We start from the raw sequence: 14,847 nt of genomic DNA on the forward strand, positions 1-14,847 counted from the left end.
AGGTGCTCTGTTAAAAGGAACTGCATCATTAACATAGTTGAGATCAGTAAACAGTTGGTCCCCAACAACCGATCATCAATCATTCATCCTGTTTGTACCTAATAGAGCCAACTACTGAGTAAAGGTTTTGGTAAGCCCCTCCTTATTTTCAGGTGTAGAATACTGTGAGAATGAGCCTGCCAATTTCTTACCTAACTTGAACTCCTCCTCCATCAGCCAATTTCTTTGGCAGTGTTCTTCACTCATTTTTAGAGAAGGGCCACTTTCGCCGATAAGACATCATCAGTGTGAGGGCCGCCACACATTTTAAACCACTGGGTTTGACAGCACTATGATGGGGGAGTGTTGTCACGTGTTGTGTATTGTCGGAGGCCGCACGTCAGGAGCCCCACTAAAGGCCACCAGGGGCCGCTAGTGGCCCGCGGGCCTTGCTATGAAGAACACTGATATAGGTCGATCTGGACTGGCTATCCAGCACAGTCGTAGCACCTGTACGTGTCAAGAGTCCCGAACCTCACCAATCTGCCCTCGGCATCAGGAGAGGGGGATTATGTCATTCCGACATTTAAAAAATGCTCTTATTCTCGATATCAACGTTAACTGGACAGATCCCAAATAATTATGGGTTTGATGGTCAAGAGCAAGTATTAACAATAAGTCGTTTTTTTAATTCTTACGTTAAACATTTATTTTTCAAGTTGAATATTTTTTATTATTGAAGTAATACATTCTTCGATTCGTTTTTCCTTCAGGGTAATATAACGAAATGAGACTGGAAAATGTAGGCATACAGAACAGACACGACAGTACAAGCAAGGCACTATACATAAAACAGACAGTACAAACGATACACAGTGCGAAGCAGACAGTACATTTAGACAGTAGAAACGAGGCTTAAGAGGCAAGACAAAAATGTATTGAATTGTTGCATACACGTAGCTGTGCCCTGACTCTTGTTCTACTTTAATTTCATGTTAAGGTTGAGCTTAATGAATGTGAAGATAAAGGACAATACAGAGCGGCGAACGGGCTTTGCTGCCACCTCTGTCCTCCAGGTAACCGATCAAAGCAGCAACATATTGTGACGGGCAATGCATTTACTGCTCTAAATGGTCAACCATTAGTTTGTATAATGTGTGGTTTTCATGTAGACAATATAAGCGATTGATGATTGTTTCTACAAATACTAAAATTAAGGCAATGCTTGTGTAGTGGGTTCACTGAGAGACACACAACTCAGGAGGCAACACGTTTATTCTATGACCACAACGGAGTAACTATATAAACGTAACCACAACGGGATAACTATAATACCGGTAACCACCACGGGGTCACTACATAAACGGTTCAGGTCAGTCGGCACACTGCCTGACCCACGATGCTGAGCACGAAGACCGGAGACCGTGGAGAAGATGTAGTACGGCTGGTTCCGTTCCAGCAGACAGCCCTGATGGGACCCCAGGACCTCCTTTTTATGCCCCCCAGCATGGCCTGGCTCTGCCCTCAGCCACGCCCCCTTCTGGAACGCACCAGAAGATTCTGGGCCATACACCACGTGTCCCTTCTGTCACCTTTGGCCCACATCCTTACCCTGTCCTGTTACGTGGCCTTGCCAGGCAATCGGGCTGCTATGTCCTCAGATGCCCTCTCTCTGCCAGCCACCAGAAAAATGCCCCTTTGGGACCCTTTTCCATGACATAGCACACCCTGCTGGTAGAGAGGGCTACTACGCTCCCAGTTCTCCTCTCAATCAGTAAGTGGCACCAGGCGCCGTAGTGACCCGTTATATGTCAATACATCACCCCCCCCCCCCCCCCCCCATAAAACTCAGCCGCCCCGGCTGACCATGATACCTCAGTTAATAAAACGAACTACTTCCAACCACAATTTTGAATGGAACAATAAAACCAATAACAACTGTCAACAAGCAAAATATGCACACTTACAGAACAAGATTTCCAAAAACAAAACAAAAATTTCCGTGAACATTCAATAACCAACCAAACCCCCAGACAATGCACACCACCCAACACCCATACGCGTGTCACAACCCATGAGCACATGAAGCACCCAGTCCAACCGGTAACACAATCCGGCACGTGCATGCGACCACTGACGGACAGCATTGGGTTAAATAGGACGCTCGAGGAGGGTCATTTAATATAGACGGACTTCGAAAGGGTCCTCGTCGCCAGACCCCCAGGCGGGGTTGGAGCGGATTCCCTGGGGGTCCCGGGGACAACTTGAAGATGGCCTAACGGGTGTGGCCCCTCCTGGGAGGAAAAAAAACCAGGAGGAAAAGGATTGTGTGCCGGCCGCTCCACTCTCTTTCATTGGCATCCGATCGGTGCAACTAGTGACTCGAAGGGTGTAAAGTGCCGGGATCTTGTGGGCGGAAGAACAGAAATCCGCTGAGGCACAACCTCCACGGACGCACGCCCCAGCTCGTCGGACACATCAGACACTGGGCCCTTGGGTAGTGGAGATGAAGGGATCCCGCAAGGCGGGAAACACGGTTTGAGCTGCGACGGATGTGCGTACCAACGCCTGCGACTAAACTGGATCTGTACATACTGTGGCCTTTTGATCTCAATCACTTCAACCGGACCCTGCAATGGTCTATACAATTTAGCGGACGTACCCACTTAAAGCCCTCCTCCGGTGACTTCCTGGTCGAGCTGCTTCCGCAGCTACAAAGACACAAGCATCTGAGCACCATGGGGAATTCTAACAGTCTCTCTCACTAGGGCTTGAACTGTCATGTTTACTGTACATAATCGAGTCGGGGAGGACAAAAACGCCAATCGACGGCCCGACAGCAGCTCAATTCACCCTTAATCCACCAAGATCTTAAGGGGCATCCTCCTAAGAAAATCGATTTCCAACAGACAGGATACAGCAAATGACTAAGAAACTAGCACCGGACCTGTCATCTGGATCTCTCCAATACAGACTGTCGCCGATATCTGACCAATGATACCCAAGGACCCGCCATTAGTGGCAAAACACGGGATTCCCACGGGGCTCAGATCACACAAATTTGGCAGCAATGTATTATAAATCACTTTTGAAATGATGGTAGCGGATGCTCCCATGTCAATGATCATCCACACCTCAACACCCTGCATGGTCTCAACGACTGCCGAAGATCCCGCCGCCGCAGCCACGATACAATATCCCAACGCCGACCACTGACCCGGAAGCCGCGGCCATCGACCACCCACCAAAACACGATTCTCATGCTCCATAACACGGCGAGGAGTAACAAGACACGAATCCGACCCGGCATGCGAACAAGATGCATGAGGTGACTGTAACGGCCTGTGGACTCAGAGGAGCGGAGGTCGGCAGGGTGATGACGCCATCATGAAAAATGTCCTTCATTTAGTACGACTTCCCCTCAAGATGTGACCCGGCAGGCCGCACTTAAAACAGATGACGTGGGCACTCCTTCGGCGAAGAAAATCCCATTCCGTTGGTCTCGCCCCCCTCGCCGATCTGCATCGCCTTTCCCCTGTGAATCAACGTCGACCGATGCGCAGACTTGGGGGGGCTCCACGCCTTCTGGGGTTTCCGCCATCTCTGAAAGTCCCACACGAGCGGCCACCCCCGCTCGACACCGGAAGTTAAAATGTGCTTGGATGCATTGCGCAACCTTGAGTGAAGACAAGTTGTCTCTTCTGTTGCGGGCAGGAAAACATTCAATTCTTGGGCCAGCATCAATATTCGTTCCAACACCAACGAGCCTAACCCAGCTTGCTCCATTTTGGGGTAGGCGGCTTGCGCCAGTGACATCAGCACACTGCGGAAGGCGAGGGGCGTCTCGGTCTCCCCCCGTCTTTTTGTCGCACATTTGATGGCGGGTCGAAAATGACCACCATCTGGGTGAAAACTTGCGGCAGCGTCACTCAGTCCTCAGGTGGGATGGCGTAGAATGCCGCCAAGGTACCGTAATCCAAGGTGGTCAGGAGCGCCCGCAGCGCCTCCAACGCAGGTCCATCTGGCCAGGTCGCAGGTGGCGGTGAATCGCCGCTGGAACGCTTCCCAGTCACCCCCTGCGGCTGTGAATTATCTTACAAAGGGGAGCCGCTTCTTGAGGCTCAGATCACACAAACCAATAGCGGTTGAGCTATCCACTCGCGGCTCGGCACTCCGGCATCTTCCTCTGGCTCCTCCATGTCGAGTTCAGCCACCAGCGCTGCTGAAGACAACAAGTCAGCGAGGTAGGCACTGCACATTCAGCACCCTTTTCCCGACGACGGTAGCGCGGAAACGTCGGCTTCCTCCTGTTGCTCTGCCGGGAGACCCGCCTCGTGAAAATCCTCCGTGGTCGCAACACCCGGGGTTGTCTGGGAAATCACATCCCCGCTGTCTTCTTCGTCTGAAGACACCATGGTGAGAAGCTTCTTTCTTGTAAGCATCGCACTACACTAGAAGTTTCGACTAATCATTTTGAGCACTTATGATGCCAGATGTAGTGGGTTCACTGAGAGACACACTTAACTAAGGAGGCAACACGTTTATTCTATGACCACAATGGGGTAACTACATAAACGTAACCACAACGGGATACCTATATAACCGGTAACCACGGGGTAACTACATGAACGGGTCAGGTCAGTCAACACACTGCCTAATTCACGATGCCGAGCACGATGACCGGAGACCAAGGAGACGACCTAGCACGGCGGGTTCCATTCCAGCAGACAGCCCCGATGGGACCCCGGGACCTCCCTTTTATGCCCCCCAGCGTGGCCTGACTCCGCCCTCAGCCACGCCCCCTTCTGGAACTCACCATAAGATTCTGGGCCATACACCACATGTCCCTTCTGTCACCTTTGGCCCACATCCTTACCCTGTCCTGTCACGTGCCCTTGTCAGCCAATCGGGCTGCTACGTCCAGAGATGCCCTCTCTCTGCCAGCCACCAGAACCATGCCCTTTGGGGACCCTTTTCCATTACATAGCACACCCTGCTGTCAGAGAGGGCTACTCACTCCCAGTTCTCCTCTCTATCAGTAACAGGCTCCTGGTGCCATCGTGATACATTATATGTCACTACACTTGCAGCAGAGCATTTCTATAATATACCTGGGAAGGTTAAAGTTGATCACCAATGGGCTATATTATATTTAAGCAGCGTTTCAGTACTCAGCTGGGTGTCAATGACCATTTCGAGTAATTGGCTGCGAAACATTTTCATTTGATGAGCTATCATTTGTGGCCAGGTCGCTTCTGAAAAAGAGCTATATAGCTCAGTGGGCCTTACCTTGTAAAAAGCTAAAACATTCCGAAATGTCTTTTTTCATTGCTCAAACTAATGATCTTGTGATATGTATTACAGCAGGCCAGAGAGTAACATGAAAAGGCATCAGAAATGAATGTTTTGGAATTAATATTATGCTTTGTATAAATAACGTCATCAATTAAAAATGCATCCACATTGAATAACGCGTTTGAAGTAAAAGTATTGAAATGTAATATTTAATCAAACAAAAGTAATTTCCTGACAACATGATTACTTGAACTTGTCCATTTTACAGGAAGCAAGTGGCTTTATGACTGCTTTTACAATGGCGACCAATCTTTATGCACACCTTGCATGCCAGGGAAGGACTACATGGACGATGCACACCGTGATCCTCAATGCAAAAAGTGCAGCACCTGCAATCTTCTCTGTAAGAGTTCCACATCAGTAGGTTTTGGGTGTGTATATAGGTGTTATTTGAGTGTGGAGATGCATGGAACAAAGGTTAATAAATCACTCTAAGTGAAATTAAACAAACAGGTTAAGTAACCAAATGGATGAGAAAGTTCGTTATATCACCTTGCAATTGGTTAGAAAGTAGGTCGTGGTGTATGATATATTTTAAAAAGAAGACAAAGGTCTATGCAATCCGAGGTTGTTTCAAAGCATGTTTCTGCATAGGCTGCACTTTACATTCCATCTGTGGATGTACCATACATGACGAGGGTCAATCCATGATGAGAAAGGTGGGCTGAGAAAAATAATTTTCAGGTTTTTTAATGGGGTCACAACACTCCAAGTGGGACGCGCTTTACTCCACAAGAGGCTGTGGTCGGTGCTTGACGGCAAGGGCAGACAGTGGGCCCCAATCCTCGAGCTGATCTTCCTTGATCTTAACTTGAGCAGGCTGCTATCCATCTTGTTGCTACATATGACGATCGTCTTTCTTCATTCATGAGAAAGGGCCTCCATCTTAAATAACTTAAAGAATTCTAGATTTGAAGTTTTCGTGACTGCAAAGATCCATACTCTTTGGTTCTTTCGGTAAAGTCACGTTGGTAAAAAAAAGTTAATTCAATCGCGACATTTCGATTGCAACACAAGCAATCATCATCAGGTGTGAAAACCACAGCAAGAATTTGTTTTAACTGAAGTGGGAGAGATGCCGGGGTTAAGGGGGTTATACAGCGAGGGAAAAAAGTATTTGATCCCCTGCTGATTTTGTACGTTTGCCCACTGACAAAGAAATAATCAGTCTATAATTTTAATGGTAGGTTTATTTGAACAGTGAGAGACAGAATAATAACAAAAAATCCAGAAAAACGCATGTAAAAATGTTATAAATTGATTTACATTTTAATGAGGGAAATAATTATTTGCCCCCTCTCAATCAGAAAGATTTCTGGTTCCCAGGTGTCTTTTATACAAGTATCAAGCTGAGATTAGGAGCACTCCCTTTAAGAGTATGCTCCTAATCTCAGCTCGTTACCTGTATAAAAGACACCTGTCCACAGAAGCAATCAGTCAATCAGATTCCAAACTCTCCACCATGGCCAAGACCAAAGAGCTCTCCAAGGATGTCAGGGACAAGATTGTAGACCTACACAAGGCTGGAATGGGCTACAAGACCATTGCCAAGCAGCTTGGTGAGAAGGTGACAACAGTTGGTGCGATTATTCGCAAATGGAAGAAACACAAAAGAACTGTCAATCTCCCTCGGCCTGGGGCTCCATGCAAGATCTCACCTCGTGGAGTTGCAATGATCACGAGAACGGTGAGGAATCAGCCCAGAACTACACGGGAGGATCTTGTCAATGATTTCAAGGCAGCTGGGACCATAGTCACCAAGAAAACAATTGGTAACACACTATGCCATGACGGACTGAAATCCTGCAGCGCCCGCAAGGTCCCCCTGCTCAAGAAAGCACATATACATGCCCGTCTGAAGTTTGCCAATGAACATCTGAATGATTCAGAGGACAACTGGGTGAACTTGTTGTGGTCAAATGAGACCAAAATGGAGCTCTTTGGCATCAACTCAACTCGCCGTGTTTGGAGGAGGAGGAATGCTGCATATGACCCCAAGAACACCATCCCCACCGTCAAACATGGAGGTGGAAACATGCTTTGGCGGTGTTTTTCTGCTAAGGGGACAGGACAACTTCACCGCATCAAAGGGCCATGTACCATCAAATTTTGGGTGAGAACCTCATTCCCTCAGCCAGGGCATTGAAAATGGGTCGTGGATGGCTATTCCAGCATGACAATGACCCAAAACACACGGCCAAGGCAACAAAGGAGTGGCTCAAGAAGAAGCACATTAAAGTCCTGGAGTGGCCTAGCCAGTCTCCAGACCTTAATCCCATGGAAAATCTGTGGAGGGAGCTGAAGGTTCGAGTTACCAAACGTCAGCCTCGAAACCTTAATGACTTGTAGAAGATCTGCAAAGAGGAGTGGGACAAAATCCCTCCTGAGATGTGTGCAAACCTGGTGGCCAACTACAAGAAACGTCTGACCTCTGTGATTGCCAACAAGGGTTTTGCCACCAAGTACTAAGTCATGTTTTGTAGAGGGGTCAAATACTTATTTCCCTCATTAAAATGCAAATCAATTCATCACATTTTTGACATGCGTTTTTCTGGATTTTTGTTGTCGTTTTTCTGTCTCTCACTGTTAAAATAAACCTACCATTAAAATTATAGACTGATAATTTCTTTGTCAGTGGGCAAACGTACAAAATCAGCAGGGGATCAAATACTTTTTTCCCTCACTGTATAAGTCAGAGAGGGGGGGGAAGGGAGGGGGGGATAAGGGGAGAGGGGGGGCGTTGCGTGGACGTTAGGGACTGGGAACGTGAGACTGGGCGGTGGGGGGGGGGAAGTTGGCGTGGCTGGAAGCGAGAGGCTGAGGGAGCTGGAGATGCGTGGGGGGGAAGAGAAAGCGAAGCAGTGGCAAGGACTGCAGCCAAAACCGATGAGGGCACCCAAAGCAAAATAGCAGCACTGCTAAACGCTGGGGATGCAATTAACTCGATAAAATAGACTAGTGCCTGATAAATAAGATGGGACAACTATGAACAGTTACATTTTTACCTGGTTAATAACATCTTTCAAATGATTGCGCAATTTGTATCCATCTTCTTGGTTGAAGTCATGCCTATGTTTGTACATCTGGATGGCTTCATGAGCAAACCTTCGATAGTAGCCATACGGCATACGGTTTGCAGAGTACCCTGGTCTCGGAAAAAAACAATATCATGAGAGCCCACAGCGTTATAGCAATGATCAGCAACGGCGGAGGAATTAATTCTGCCATGTTTCAGATCTGACTTGTGCTCGCGGATACGGTCAGAGACATGACGTTTCGTTTTCCCAATGTAAGTCACCACAGATGCAACTTAGTTTGTAGACACCAGGGTATTGCAAGTCAGGAATGGCATCCTTTACAGATGAGATTAGATTACGGATTTTGTGTACTGTACTGAATCGGACCTGGATCTTCTGTTCGTTTAAGATTTTAGCAATCTTTTTGGTAACGCCTGCTATGTATGGTAACTTAAAGAATATGACCATCACAATATTGAGCTGCTCAGAAGAAGAAGAAGATGGCACAAACAGTTTGAACCGGTACTCCCCGATCACACTGCGGTCCAGCAGACCGCAGTCAGGAGGGTGAGGACAAGATGGCGGGTCGGGTTTCACATAAATTGGCTCAAGAAGTTGCAGAAGTTGAAAAGGCACTATAGACAAAAGAGGAAATGTATAATAAGTCGGGAATATAAGATGGTCTAAGAACAAAACTATATACTATTAGAATACTAAAATCTGAAATGAAACCGTAAAAAAGAGGATGAATCAATGCACAGGAACCTGGGGAGAGTGAAATAATATGCAGAGGTGACATCATTGGAAGATCTAGCAATTCCTGTTTAAGAGTTGAGATTAATATATCCTGGTTATTTACAACTCACCTATAATGTCCACAATTACAGTCAATAAGGTCCATGGCAACATCCACTAAGCCACTATCTCCAATGCTGGCAGATTACAGGGCAATGTCGCCCGAATAAATTGTGTTTCTAGTCTTCTCATACACACAACGCCAGGTGATACAAATTGAATACTACGCAGCATTAAAGAGGAGAGGCAACATCTATGACTTTTTAAACTGCCATCGCATGAGCCCCTCATCTCATCTCTGATGAACCTCCACAGGTGAGACGAGACTAGATAAACTGACCTCATGTCGCCTCGGTTATAATTCCAATAATTGTTTGAGTTGAGCTGCGTTGCGGCATGCATTCTCGAATGCCATGCCACAGGTAAATGTGACCCGCTGTTCGATTATAATGATCAGCGAGTGACTCCTCTAATCCATACCTTCTAATCATAATCTTCATTTTCACTGAAGGAATCCGATTAGCTGTGAGGTTCCTTTTGACAGATATCTAGGAGGAGCGGATCAGCAAGTTACAACAAAGATTCGTTTAAATTTTTATTTAAAGCTTTCGTGGCTGCAGGGATTCATATTCTTGGTTCTTTCGGTAAAGTCACGTAGAAGGGAAACAATAAAATAATAAAATATAAAACAATAAAATTTTCACGACGTTTCGACTGCAACACAAGCAATCATCAGGTGTGAAAACCACAACAAGAAAATTTGAAAAAAGTGGCGTTTTTTTCCCGTTATGATTCGTTTATCAATTACCCTGTTCTCCACAGCCATCAAATATTATACAAGTTCCATCGTATTACCAAATTGTAATGTACACTATGCTAAAGTTATAGCTACTTGGGACATATTGCCAAGACCAACATTTTGTACATTAAACAAACAGTACAGTACTGAAATTAAACTAAGTTTCCTTTTGTTCTCTGATGTGTAGATGAAGATGTTCAACAGGACTGTACTGTCACTAGTGACACTGTGTGTCAGTGTAAGGATGGATACAGTCGGGCTCATCCTTCACAGCCTTGTGGGGTCACATCAAACACAGGTGAGAAATTTAACACGTAGGCTTTCGCGACCATTATTCATAATAAAGGTTTTTGGGTTAGATCGCGTTATTTATAAATGTGTCGTAACCCTCCACCACACGACACGGCCAAACAGTAAACAAAGTGTCACGTTGACAAAGACAAATAGTTCACTACTTTAGCCCACTGGTATGTTGAAGAGTGAATCCACAACATTTACAGTTTGAGTACGACGTTTCGCTGGTAATTACGATTTTTAAAATGTATTCAGTGTCTCAGCGGAGAAACAAAACAAAGAAAAAACCGAGGGGCCGCCCCCTCCCTCTCACCGCGAAGGCCCCGCTCGGCCACCAACCCATCCTCAGGACCGGAGTCGCCCCCGACACAGCACTCGCCACATCTGTGGCTGGAGGGGCTGCCTCCTCCCCCCCCCCCCCCCCGGCCGCCCTAACCCACCCTGGGTAGCGGCCACTTCCATCTTTCCCTTGCCACTTCGTGTCCCAGTCTCACCCAGTCCACCTCCACCACCCTCTCCAACAACCTCCTTGCCACATAGCATGCCTCCAATGGGGACATCTGGGACCCCTCCAGCTCCTTCTTGCGCGCTTTCCACAAGGCCTCCTTCGTTGCTTCTATTATAGCCCACGCCCGGTCCCTGTCTTCCCTTCCCACACCCCGCAGTTCCCCCCACATAATGTCCCGTGTTGTCCCCCTCGACAGTGCGAACCGGGCCAACAAATGCTTGCTCCGCCTCCACACCTCCTGGGCAAAGGGGCATGCCACCATCACGTGCACTGCACTTTCGTCCCCGTTGCAGCCCCTCGGGCACTTGGGGGTGTGTGCCATTTGGCGGCCGTACATAAAACCCCTCGTTTCCAGCTTGTCCTGGACTGCCAACCATGACAAGTCCCTCTGTTCCTTCGTGAGTGCCGCCGACATGTTTCTCCAAATTTGTCGGTGCACCTCCCTCCTCGCACCTGGCACCTCATCACAGGCCTCCTCTTTCTCCGCCTCGGCCCGCACCTCTCTGGGGGTCCACCGGCCCCCCCACCGGTTCAGGCCGTGCTGCCCAATGTAGTGCCCCACCACGTTGCTGATCCAGCCCCCCGGCCAGTCCAAAGGTATACTCCTCTCTGCCTGGGTCATCCCGAGGCCCCGCAGGCGCCACGTCAGGCGATACCGTATGTAACACGCCGCCTTGCCCCGCGGCTCTGCGGAGAAGAACAGTCTCAGCGCGTTACATGCAAAGGTCGAGTTCAGGGTGTACTCCACATTTGGGGCGCCCCTCCCCCCGTTCCCAACCCGCATACACAGCACGGCCCTCCTCACCCTCTCCATCCCTCCCCCCCAGATAAACCCGAAAAGCGCCGAGGTCAAAACCTTGACCTCCCTTTTACCAGGTGGGAATACCTGCGCCAGGTAGCTTAAAGTTGGCAGTATCTCCATCTTCACCACCATAATCCTGCCAGCCATCGTGAGCTGCCTCCCTGCCCACTTACCCTTATCAATTCCCTCATTGCGTTATCTCCCTCCCTACCTGTTTTGAAGAAAAACCTCGTGCACCTCTCCCCTTCCTCCGTTGCCCTTCTTTCCAATACTGAAGCCCTAGCTCTAGCAGCCTGTACATTTTCTCCAGCCTGGCATTCCACTGCCTCAATTCCCTACCCACTCCCCTCCTCCTACTATGATGCTGGAAGAGCGTTTTTATCCTGTCCTTTATCTGGCCCCACCATTCCACCCTCGTGGGGAACCAGTCCTGTAGGGTCCTCCAGCTTTTGTATTTTTGTACGAAGTCCCCCACCACTTTCTGGTCCTCCAACAGACCCACATTCATTTTCCATACTCCTTTCCCTCTCCTCGCCCCACCTAGGATCGCGAGCCCTGCCACGACCATTTTGTGGTCCGAGAGGGGAAATGGCTCCACCCCCGCACTTCCCACTTCTACTTTGGCAGAGGCGAAAATAAAGTCTCTCCGCGACTGCGTTCCCCCGCTCTCATCTGACCACGTATACCCGAGCCGTGCACCATGCACCCTCCTGAATGCGTCTACCATACCAAAGTCCTCCATCAGCTCTTTCAGCTTTCTGGAGGAAGAGTCCAATTTCCTCCTCCCCTTTGTCGACACCAGGTCCGCCAAATATAGCGGGCAGTTGAATCACCCCCTAAAATTACTTGTCGCCTGGTGGCCAATAGGGTCGCCAAGCTCTCCCACACCTCTACCCTTTCCATGCATCGTACCGGGGCATACACGTTCACCAGCCGCAACTCCACGCCTTGGTAGGATACATCCACACAAAGGAGCCGGCCCGGTATCACTTCCTGGGTCCCTTCCACCCTCATTTCCCTCCTGCCTAGGAGGGTAACCACCCCAGTACACCGGTTCCCATTGCTACCCGACCATACGTAGTGGCCGTTCCAATCTTCCAGCAGGACTTCCGAACCCAGGGTGAACGGTAGGTGGCACTCTTGAAGGAAGGTCACGTCTCTTCTGGTGGTCTCTAACAGGTGCATGATTGCCCCTCTCCTTCCCTTCCCCTTCATCCCTCTCACGTTTATAGACGCCACGGAGAGGTCCATGCCAAAGTGTATTTTATTCCGTTTCCGATTCCGCTGCACGCTCCCCCCATCCGCCCTTGACCGCCTTCTCTCTCACTTTCTTCCTCCCCTTCAACCTCTGGGGCTTCTCCCGGTTCAACCGTCCCCCCCCCCTTCCGCCCTCCTCCACCCAGACTCCTCTGTGTCCAGCGAGGAGCCTGAAGGGCCCGTGTCATGTAGGGAGCCAGCCCCTTTTAGGGCTCTGTCCAATTTCCTCTTCCTCCCAACCGTTTCCTCCCATGCCCCGACAGCTCCTTCCTCCACCCCTTGCTCCCCCTCGCCTTCCTCCTCGCCCATTGCCTCCGCCCAGTCTCCCACTGGGGTTCCTGGGTCTTCTCCCCCGTCTTTCCTCTCCTCCTCCCCCGCTCCCAGTCCAGTGGTGGTGTTGCTTCCCTCCCCACAGGTCCCCCTCCCTCACCCCCCCCCGGGGGGTCATGGTTCCGCCGCCTCTCCTTCCTCCTCCCCACCAAGCTCCCGGCCCGATTCCCGTCCGGCCGCCTCCTCCACTACCTCCACTGCTTGTCCATTCCGGTATGCCCGCACCCTGTTGGCATATGATTCTATACAAATGCCTTCTGCTACCGCAGAGGTTGCATCGGACCAGCTCCCCGCACTCCTCCACCGTGTGATCCGGCGCCTTGCACCTGTAGCAGATCCGTGCCTCGCATGCCGCCGCCAGATGCCCCCTTCCCCCACACCTCCTACACAGTTTGGGCTGGCTCGCGTATACGACGTACCCCTTGTTCCCCCCGATGTTCAAGGCGCTCGGGATATGCTTCAGAGCCCCCCCCCCCCTCCGTCTTCAGGCGCACCCTCCACTGCCTGGCCCATGTCCATATCCCCGCCGAGTCCTGCACCCTCTTGCAGCCAGATAACAGCATGCAGTGCTGCCTTAACCACACCTCCACATCCTGGTCATGTAGTGCCTCGTTGTACAGGAAGACGACAACCTTCGTTTCCAGGTCTGACAGCAGCCGCGTCCTCATGGATGTCAGGGGCTTCTCCCCTGCCCTCTCCTCGAAGCGGGTGAGGAAATTCTGCAGCAGGAGATTTGAATTAAAGCTCACGTAAAAAGCTCTCCTCCCCGGCAGAGCAATCAGGCAGTAAAGATCCGCCACCTCCACCCGCAGCATCCCAAGCATCACCGACCTCACAAAGGTCGTTCTATCCAGCGTCACCTCCTCCTCCACGTCGTCCTTGAATTCCACCCTGACGCAGTTGTGCCTCCTGGCGTGCATTGGCGTCAAGCCCGCCTCGGCTCCACTGCGCCACCTCCCCGCTCCTTCGCTGGGTCTCCCCCCTCCCACCGGGCCAGCGTTCACTGTCCTCTCCCTCCACTGTCCCTCCCGCGGCCCCTGGCTTGCTGGCACCCCTCCTGCTTCTTCCCCTGTGCTCTGCTCGGGGGCACTCCATCCCTATCCTCCCGGCGCTTCCCCTCATCCTCTTCGCTCCTCCCTCCCCGTCCCCTCCGGCCCATCCACCATCTCCACACCCTTTCCTCGCTGCACCTCCCCCATCATCTCCCCCGCTCCAGACGGGCCCGCGCCGTCTCTCCTGTCACTCTCGGCCCTGCGGGCACCCACCATGGTCCGTGGCGTACGCCGCGTCTCCGTCTCCTTCCCTGCCGTCTCCATGCACTCGTTGCGGTGAGATCACCTTCCCCGCAGCGCGTGTGGCCCCCCCACCCTCCGGCAGCAAGGCCACCCCAGACCGCCCGGCCTGGGGCCCTCGCAAAACCCGGGGTGGCTGGAGAGTCCACGGGATGCCGACGTGTGCCGCAGCGGCACTTCAGGAAGAACAGGAACGGGTTTCGCTGGTAATTACGGTTTTTAAAAATTTATTCAGTATCTCAGCGGAGACAGCAAAAACAAAACAAAGCAAAAACCGAGGGCCCGCCCCCTCGCTCGCGCCATGAAGGCCCCGCTCAGCCACCGACCCACCCTCTGGACCGGAGTCAACCCTGCCACAGCACTGGAGGGGCAGCCTTCACCCCCGGACGCTGGTGCCCCCCTCCCCCCCCCCCCCTGAC

General features: G+C 50.7%; 1 protein-coding gene across 4 annotated transcripts in view; it reads left to right on the plus strand.

Moving 5' to 3' along the window:
- LOC116942797 (uncharacterized) overlaps positions 1-14,847 on the plus strand; it is a 62,111-nt gene that overhangs the window by 30,874 nt on the left and 16,390 nt on the right. For 3 of the 4 annotated variants that reach the window (XM_032955086.2, XM_032955076.2, XM_076062480.1), the window contains exons 2-4: positions 980-1,055; positions 5,543-5,677; positions 10,133-10,243. The exons of the other annotated variant lie outside the window; for it this stretch is intronic. In XM_032955086.2, coding sequence (XP_032810977.1) covers positions 980-1,055; positions 5,543-5,677; positions 10,133-10,243 — 322 coding nt within the window. The remainder of the gene's footprint in view (positions 1-979; positions 1,056-5,542; positions 5,678-10,132; positions 10,244-14,847) is intronic. 4 annotated transcript variants of the gene reach the window in all.

Source organism: Petromyzon marinus, chromosome 1, assembly GCF_048934315.1.
Source record: "Petromyzon marinus isolate PM22_M1 ecotype Great Lakes invasive population chromosome 1, UKy_Petmar_22M1.pri1.0, whole genome shotgun sequence".
NCBI classification, from domain to species: Eukaryota; Metazoa; Chordata; class Hyperoartia; order Petromyzontiformes; family Petromyzontidae; genus Petromyzon; species Petromyzon marinus.